Below are 8,819 nucleotides of genomic sequence, written 5' to 3'. Positions count from 1 at the left end.
AAACCAGTCCATCCTAAAGGAAATCAGTCCTGAATATTCACTGGAAGGACTGATGTGAAGCTGAAGCTCCAATACTTTGGCCATCTGATGCAAAGAACCGACTCATTGGAAAAGACCCTAATGCTAGGAAAGATTGAGGGCAGGAAGCAAAGAGGGCGACAGAGGATGAGATGGTTGGATGGCATCACTGACTCAATGAACATGAACTTCAGCAAACTCTGGGAGATGATGAAGGACAGGGAACTGTGGTGTGCTGCAGTCCATGGGCTTGCAAAGAGTCAGACACGACCGAACAATGAAGAATAATGCTTGTCCACTGCCTCCCAGTGATAATGGCAAAGGTGAGCAACGAGCAGAGAAAAGAGAAAGAGATGAAAAGGCAGGACTGGACAGGGAGGAGAAGAGCCCGTGGTCAGTTATTGGACCAGACCTTCAGCTCTGTGGGCTGTTGTCACCATCAGTCAACAGGGAGGAAGGGCAAGCAGACAGAATTCATTAAAGTAAGGAGCTCAGAATCTGCCTGCAATGCAGGAGACCCCGATTCAATTCCTGGGTCAGGAAGATCCCCTGGAGAAGGGATAGGCTACCCACTCCAGTAATCTTGGGCTTCCGCTGTGGCTCAGCTGGTAAAGAATCCGCCCGTAGTGTGGGAGACCTGGGTTCGATCCCTGGATTGGGAAGATCCCCTGGAGAAGGGAATGGCAACCCACTCCAGTATTCTGCTCTGGAGAATTCCATGGACTGTATAGTCCATGGGGTTGCAAAGAGTCAGACACAACTGAGCCACTTTCACTTTCAAGGAGCTCAGGAAGTCAGAGAGATTCAGAGTCGTTAGGAGGTGAGAGCTTCCTGTCAGTCCTGAAACCCTTGGTCTCTGGTTGATAGAAGATTACGCTCAATGACATGTATATACATCAGTGACCCTGCCAAGCTTATTATGTGTATTATGCATCAGCAACAGTGAACTCAAGCCTCGCAGTTTCTTGTGAGACAAATCACTTACCAGACTGTCTTAGGGCATCTGAGGTGTCTCGTTTTTTTCATTCTCTTTTATCAAACTTCCTGAGCCTAGTGGGCAAAAGCACTGTGGTTTAGTTTCTCAGAGAAAAGTTCATAATAAATGGAAAAAATATTTCAAATATCTCTGCTATTTTAACACAGAAATGCAAGATCGACCAAAGTTTGGGTTATTTCAAAATCAATCCTTTCAAAAATAAAGACCTACTTCCAAATAATTTGGTACATGCTATTTCATAATCAGATTTCTAACTTTGGTGGTACTATTTTTGTTCTGCTAATGCAGATGAGAGGCTTCCCAAGTGGCTTAGCCAGTAAATTTAAAAGAAACAGAAGTTATGTCTCTAGAACTTAATCAGAGTACAATGGTGAGAAAGCAGAAATTACAGAAAAATAGAAAATATATTCAGTTCATCTGCCACCGACAACACGTTGTGTATCTATGTCACTATAATATGGAATGAAGGTTAATTTTAAAAGAATACTCAATAAAAACAAAAGCTTTTGGGTGTTCGTTCAGGTACATTCCACATTAAATTACAGCCCTGAATTAAAACTCTCAAGTTTTCATTTCCCAGGTAATCACAACTGGGCTTCAGAAAAGCCTGCCACCTTGTGGTCATTTCCTGAAATAGCAACCGTAAAAGTTTTGCTGGTGAGTCCTTGTTCAGTCGCTCAGTGGTGTCCGACGACGTTCAGATCAGATCAGATCAGATCAGTCGCTCAGTCGTGTCCGACTCTTTGAGACCCCATGAATCGCAGCACGCCAGGCCTCCCTGTCCATCACCAACTCCCGGAGTTCACTCACACTCAAGTCCATCGAGTCAGTGATGCCATCCAGCCATCTCATCCTCTGTCGTCCCCTTCTCCTCCTACCCCCAATCCCTCCCAGCATCAGAGTCTTTTCCAATGAGTCAACTCTTCGTATCAGGTGGCCAAAGTACTGCAGTTTCAGCTTTAGCATCAGTCCTTCCAAAGAAATCCCAGGGCTGATGTTCAGAATGGACTGGTTGGATCTCCTTGCAGTCCAAGGGACTCTCAAGAGTCTTCTCCAACACCACAGTTCAAAAGCATCAATTCTTTGGCGCTCAGCCTTCTTCACAGTCCAACTCTCACATCCATATATGACCACAGGAAAAACCATAGCCTTGACTAGACGAACCTTTGTTGGCAGAGTAATGTCTCTGCTTTTGAATATGCTATCTAGGTTGGTCATAACTTTCCTTCCAAGGAGTTTAGTCTTTTAATTTCATGGCTGCAGTTACCATCTGCAGTGATTTTGGAGCCCAGAAAAATAAAGTCTGACACTGTTTCCCCATCTATTTCCCATGAAGTGATGGGACCGGATGCCATGATCTTTGTTTTCTGAATGCTGAGCTTTAAGCCAACTTTTTCACTCTCCACTTTCACTTTCATCAAGAGGCTTTTGAGTTCCTCTTCACTTTCTGCCATAAGGGTGGTGTCATCTGCATATCTGAGGTTATTGATATTTCTCCCAGCAATCTTGATTCCAGCTTGTGTTTCTTCCAGTCCAGCGTTTCTCATGATGTACTCTGCATAGAAGTTAAATAAGGAGGGTGACAATATACAGCCTTGACGTACTCCTTTTCCTATTTGGAACCAGTCTGTTATTCCATGTCCAGTTCTAACTATTGCTTCCTGACCTGCATACAGATTTCTCAAGAGGCAGATCAGGTGGTCTGGTATTCCCATCTCTTTCAGAATTTTCCACAGTTGATTGTGATCCACATAGTCAAAGGCTTTGGCATAGTCAATAAAGCAGAAATAGATGTTTTTCTGGAACGTTATGATACAAATTATTCATGGCACATACAGCTCATTGTGGGGCTTCAACATAGTGGGTTGCCAGGTTGGGCCAGGCTCCAGGGCAGGGAAAGCAGGTCCAGGGTCCAGATGAAAGTCTTTCAGGGGAGATGCTCAAGTGCACTCCCTGAATAGGATTCAATTTAGAGAAGTTAACACTCAGGTTGCCTCTTAGAGGATCTTGGGAGTTTTCCAGGCAGTCAGGAAAGATCAAAGTGTGCAAGGTGATGAACAGAAATAATCACAAATGACTCTGCATACCTAAGACGAAGAAGTGTTTGGGTACAAGAGAAGGTGAGGGGGAGTTACAAGGTTCAGATTAGGAGCATTTCTGTGTATCATTTCAGAGGCTTTGAATTTTGCACATAGGAACTGAAGAAACACTGAAACTTCAGAAGGGGTGGTTGGTGTTTGAAGGAAGACCCCCTGAAGACAGAAGGCTTCTCATGGGGCTGATCTAAATAATCCCAATAAGACCTATTTTTTTTGTTGTTGTTTTTTAACTTTAAAATTTATTTTATTACTTTTCCAGCTTTACTAGGAAATAACATTCAGTTCAGTTCATTTACATACATCAATGAACTCTGACATATATCAATGAACAATTGACATACGTAACTGTATAAGCTTAAGGCATACAGCATGACAGTTTTGATTGCTCTGATGTATTGTGGAATGATTACCACAGTAGGCTCAGCTAACATCCATCTTCTCACTCATCATTTTCTTAGCTCATGAATTATGCTTTGAGTACTTCAAAAGGCTTTAGAAGATTCATCTATCTCTAGCTGAACTGTGCTCATTCTAATGCCTTTAAGCGAATTGTAGCAGTCATTATTTTTCTTCTTTTTTATTGGAGTATATAGTTACTTCACACTGTTGTATTAACTTCTGCTGCACAGCAAAGTGAATCAGCCACATGTCCACACATATCCCCTTTTTTGGATTTCCTTCCCATTTAAGTCACCCCAGAGCACTGAGTGGTTCCCTGTGCTATACAGTAGGTTCTCATTAGTTATCTATTTTATACATAGTAAAGGAAATGGCAACCCCCTCCAGTGTTCTTGCCTGGAGAATCCCAGGGACGGGAGAGCCGGGTGGGCTGCTGTCTATGGGGTCGCACAGAGTCGGACACGACTGAAGTGACTTAGCAGCAGCAATGAGGGCTGCGGGTTAATATCATGTCAAGGCTAAATATCCTATTCTTTTTTTAACCATTCAATAATATCTGCCTCTGAAGTCGCACCTTAGAATGTGAGTTATCACCAGCACGTCAACTTAGAGTGACCATGTTCATCCTAGCCCTATCCTGCCTGAGGCCCTGCAAAGACTCCCACATTCTCCTGTGGTCCACACTGAAATGGGGCAGCACAAAGCCTTACTAGCAAAATTCCACCACCCGATTCTGGTGACTCAGCCCTGACATGACACTGAAAGTCAGCATCAGTGCTGTGGATGGAACTGTTTCAAAGGCTGAATGCAGTAATTAGAGCCAATATTCAATCTATACACTATTTAAACAAAAAGTGGCTACTCTCACCTCCTCTCAAATATGTTTTTATTGATTCTTCTCTTTTTAAAATCTTTGTCCTTGTTATTTTAGTACTACAAACTGGACATTAAGCCGTTCATTTGGAAGGCTGTTTTCTTTTTCATGTTGTTTTTAAATTGTCTTCTGAAACAATATCATGTTTATTCATGCAAAACAAATGCCATAGTCAGACAGTTTAAACTGGTGTTTATTTTAAAATAATTTCTGCTCTGTTCTCCAGATAATTGTATAGGAGATAGTGATCAAGCCCATCCCCAAGAAAAAGAAAAGCAGAAACAGCTGCCTGGGAGGCCTTACAGGCAGCGGAGAGAAGAGAGGCTGAGGGCAAAGGAGAAAAGCAAAGATGTGCCCATCTGAATGCAGAGTTCCAAAGAAAAGCAAGGAGAGATAAGAAAGCCTTCCTCGGTGATCAGTGCAAAGAAATAGAGGAAAACAACAGAATGGGAAAGACTAGAGATCTCTCCAAGAAAATTAGAGATACCAAGGGAACATTTCATACAAAGATGGGCTCAATAAAGGACAGAGATGGTAAGGACCTGACAGAAGCAGAAGATATTTAAAAAAAGGTGGCAAGAATACACAGAAGAACTGTACAAAAAAGATCTTCATGACCCAGATAACCACGATGGTATGATCAATCACCTAGAGCCAGACATGCTGGAATTCGAAGTTAAGTGGGACTTAGGAAGCATCACTATGAACAAAGCTAGTGGAGGTGATGGAATTCCAGTTGAGCTATTTCAAATCCTAAAAGATGATGCTGTGAAAGTGCTGCATTCAACATGCCAGCAACTTTGGAAAACTCAGCAGTGGCCACAGGACTGGAAAAGGTCAGTTTTCATTCCAATCCCAAAGAAAGGCAATGCCAAGGAATGTTCAAACTACCACACAATTGCACTCATATCACACGCTAGCAAAGTGATGCTCAAAATTCTCCAAGCCAGGCTTCAACAGTACGTGAACTGTGAACTTCCAGATGTTCAAGCCGAATTCATAAAAGGCAGAGGAACCAGAGATCAAATTGTCAACATCCGGTGGATCATAGAAAAAGCAAGAAAATTCCAGAAAAACATCTACTTCTGCTTTACTGATTAGGTCATAGCCTTCAACTGTATAGATCACAACAAACTGGAAAATTCTTCAAGAGATGAGAATACAAGACCACCTTACTTGCCTCCTGAGAAATCTGTATGTAGGTCAAGCAACAGTTAGAATCAGACATGGAACAACAGACTGGATCCAAATTGGGAAAGGAGTATGTCAAGGCTGTATACTGTCACCCTGCTTATTTAACTTATATGCAGAGTACATCATGCGAAATGCCAGCTTGGAGGAAGCACAAGCTGGAATCAAGATTGCTGGCAGAAATAGCAATAACCTCAGATACATAGATGATACCACCCTTCTGGCAGAAAGTGAAGAGGAATTAAAGAGCCTCTTGATGAAAGTGAATGAGGAGAGTGAAAAAGTTGGCTTAAAACTCAACATTCAAAAAATGAAGATCATGGCATCTGGACTCATCACCTCATGGCAAATAGATGGGGAAAGAATGGAAACAGTGACAAATTTTATTTTCTTGGGCTCCAAAAATCACTGCAGGTGGTGATTATAGCCATGAAATTAAAAGACACTTGCTCCTTGGAAGAAAAGCTATGACAAATCTAGACAGCATATTAAAAAGAAGAGACGTCACTTTGCCAACAAAGGCTCTTCTAGTCAAAGCTATGGTTTCTCCAGTAGTCATGTATGGATGTTCGACCATAAAGAAAACTGAGCACTGAAGAACTGACGCTTTTGAACTGTGGTACTGGAGAAGACTCTTGAGAGTCCCTTGGACTGCAAGGAGATCAAACCAGTCAATCCTAAAGGAAATCAGTCCTGAAGATTCAGTGAAAGGACTGATGTTGAAGCTGAAGCTGATGCTGAAGGCCACCTGATGTGACGAACTGACTCATTGGAAAAGACCCTGATGCTGGGAAAGACTGAAGGCAGGAGGAGAAGGGGACGACAGAGGACGAGATGGTTGGATGGCATCGCTGACTCAATGGACATGAGTTTGAGCAAGTCTGGGAGATAGTGAAGGACAGGGAAGCCTGGTGTGCTGCAGTCCATGGGGTTGCAAAGAGTCAGACACAATTGAGCGACTGAACTGAACTGATGCAAACCAAATGCCATAGTCAAACAGTTTAAACAGGTGTTTATTTTAAAACAGTTTCTGCTCTGCTCTCCAGATGATTCACTTGACTTTGCTTCTTACCTGTCAACACCACTGACCTTTTGGACAAATGTAGTTGTGCTTCTGGATTTCCAGTGAAACTTTTTATGTAAATATACAAACCGAGAATTATTCAAACTATGGAGATGATATCACTATAGTGCCCACATAATGTGACTTTTAGGTATCTTCCACTTGATTCAGCATCAACACGTGTTGATTCAGCATCAACATGTCTGTCTAAATAAAAAGAAGCGTCTTTAGGGGAGCCGGGTTTGGAGAGTCCGGGGCACTCGGAGACCCGGGTTAGCCCCGGCTGGAGCCATGTCCCGGAACCTGCGCACTGCTCTCATTTTCGGCGGCTTCATCTCCCTGATCGGCGCCACCTTCTACCCCATCTACTTCCGGCCCTTAATGCGGCTGGAGGAGTACAGTGAGTGACCTCTGACCCCACGCGGCGTCCTGGCCCCGGTGACAGTGATCTCTGACCCCACGCGGCCGACTGGCCCTAGTAACTCCCCCGCTTTCCCTCATCATCCCCACGTGGGGCCATGGACAGAGAGAAGGAACAAGCCATAAATCGAGCTGGTGTTGTTCAAGAAGACGTGCAGCCACCAGGGTTGAAAGTGTGGTCGGATCCATTTGGCCGGAAATGAGAAGACTAACACCACCTCTAATTATGAAAGTAGACAAGAGATTTCATGCTTTCAGTTCTGCAGCAGGTTCAATAAGTCACCTGGCTAGAGAACACTGGCTGGAGCAGAAAACTCTAGAAGGCCATAAAAAGTCCTATGCATGAGGAGTACGTCCCTTCTTAAAAGGACCCTGGAACAAATCATACTATTAGGAGGGTTTTCATGATTTGGTTTCCTTTCTAAAAATGAAGCTGTCTCACTCAGCTGGACTTGAAGGCTATCTACATATTATTCAGTCTCTACCTCTTAGCCAGCCAAGCTGTGATATGAATACAAACAACTAGTAGACTGGGGAAGATTCTAGACTATTTTGCCATCCTCCAAATAGGAAATTTCAGGGGGAAACTACCATATTGAGCAGCCTCATAGGGCTCTTTGAAAATGTTAAAGTTGATAAAACTCTTTGAGGACAAGGTACATTGTACTCTTTAAGAATAAATAGTTCAACTCAACTATCTCATTAGGAAAGTTGCTGCATGTTGAGAAATAAACAAATTTGAAGCAAACTATATGGGTCTGCATGCCTGTTAGAAATCATTGTTGAATTGACTGAAATGAAAATATATATATTAAAATGATTTCTCTTACTTCAAAAAAAAAAAAAAAAAAAGAAGCGTCTTTAAACAAAGCAATCTGTATTTCACGCTGAAAGTACACTAACAAATCTGTTTGAGCATGGACATTGGATTATCCACAACTTATGTTTGCTTTCCGGAGCTAAAGAATGTCTTCTAATTTTATTGCTTGATTCTTCTGTGACTCCCAATCTTATTTTTACTATATTACCATTTTCTTATTCTAAAACACTTGTTTATTTCTTTTTGGAGAACAGTATTCAGGTATTACAGTTTCAGATTTGTTCTAGGTGGTTTCTGTTCTTTTGTTCACACAAGGCCAAACATTTCTGCGAGTTTTCAAAGAGTAGATTGGAGTTCATTGAAAAGCAGCATTTTCTGTGATAAAACTCAGCACATATTAAAGATGTGAAGAAAAAGTCACTAAGGGAAAACTAAACTCAGGTCATGGGAAAAATGAGAAATTCACAAGTATACATGGAGAAAACAACATAATTACTTATTTGCTGGGCTTTTTTTTTCTTAGGCTTTTCTGGTCTCAAAAAATATCAGAAATGTATGTGGATCCAAAGGTAGATGACAATGAGGTGAAACGTTGATGTTTGGATGTACTAAAGATGCACTGCAGTAAAGAAAGGATTTATTTCCCATAATTCCATACTGATTAATGACTGAAACTGTGCACTTGTGAAAATCGATTCTGGACAAGGGTAAAGACATGCATTTCTGAAAGGCACTGCAACTTCAGGAAGGGAAGATATACCTAGATGCACGGTTACAACTTTTTCTCTCTTCTGAAACAGTTTGTGCAAAAACTTTGTAGTTTTAATACAAGTTTAATCAATATCAGATCACCACTGCAGGGACTTCTTGTGTTAAAAATTAATTTAATTAGATATTTCCTCTCTGATACACAGTTTCAAAGCTGGCTTTACCCTTAG

General features: G+C 41.8%; 1 protein-coding gene across 1 annotated transcript; it reads left to right on the top strand.

Moving 5' to 3' along the window:
* Positions 1-6,932: 6,932 nt before the first annotated feature.
* On the top strand, positions 6,933-7,295 carry LOC104994229 (small integral membrane protein 20-like). The gene is made up of 2 exons (XM_010847747.1): positions 6,933-7,041; positions 7,170-7,295. Exons 1-2 carry the CDS (start codon positions 6,933-6,935, stop codon positions 7,262-7,264), a joined length of 204 nt encoding a protein of 67 aa, XP_010846049.1. The 3' UTR covers positions 7,265-7,295.
* The last annotated feature ends 1,524 nt before the right edge of the window (positions 7,296-8,819 follow it).

The sequence above is a fragment of the Bison bison genome, unplaced genomic scaffold, assembly GCF_000754665.1.
Source record: "Bison bison bison isolate TAMUID 2011002044 unplaced genomic scaffold, Bison_UMD1.0 scf7180017864254, whole genome shotgun sequence".
NCBI classification, from domain to species: Eukaryota; Metazoa; Chordata; class Mammalia; order Artiodactyla; family Bovidae; genus Bison; species Bison bison.
The sequence above is the reverse complement of the archived record's forward strand: the minus strand, read 5'-3'. Positions and strand labels throughout refer to the sequence as shown.

Bases quoted from the DNA above. Each gene is read 5' to 3' on its own strand.
- LOC104994229 (XM_010847747.1), top strand. From the start codon at position 6,933: ATGTCCCGGAACCTGCGCACTGCTCTCATTTTCGGCGGCTTCATCTCC. The intron at 7,042-7,169 runs GTGAGTGACCTC...CCATGGACAGAG, and splicing joins AATGCGGCTGGAGGAGTACA to AGAAGGAACAAGCCATAAAT.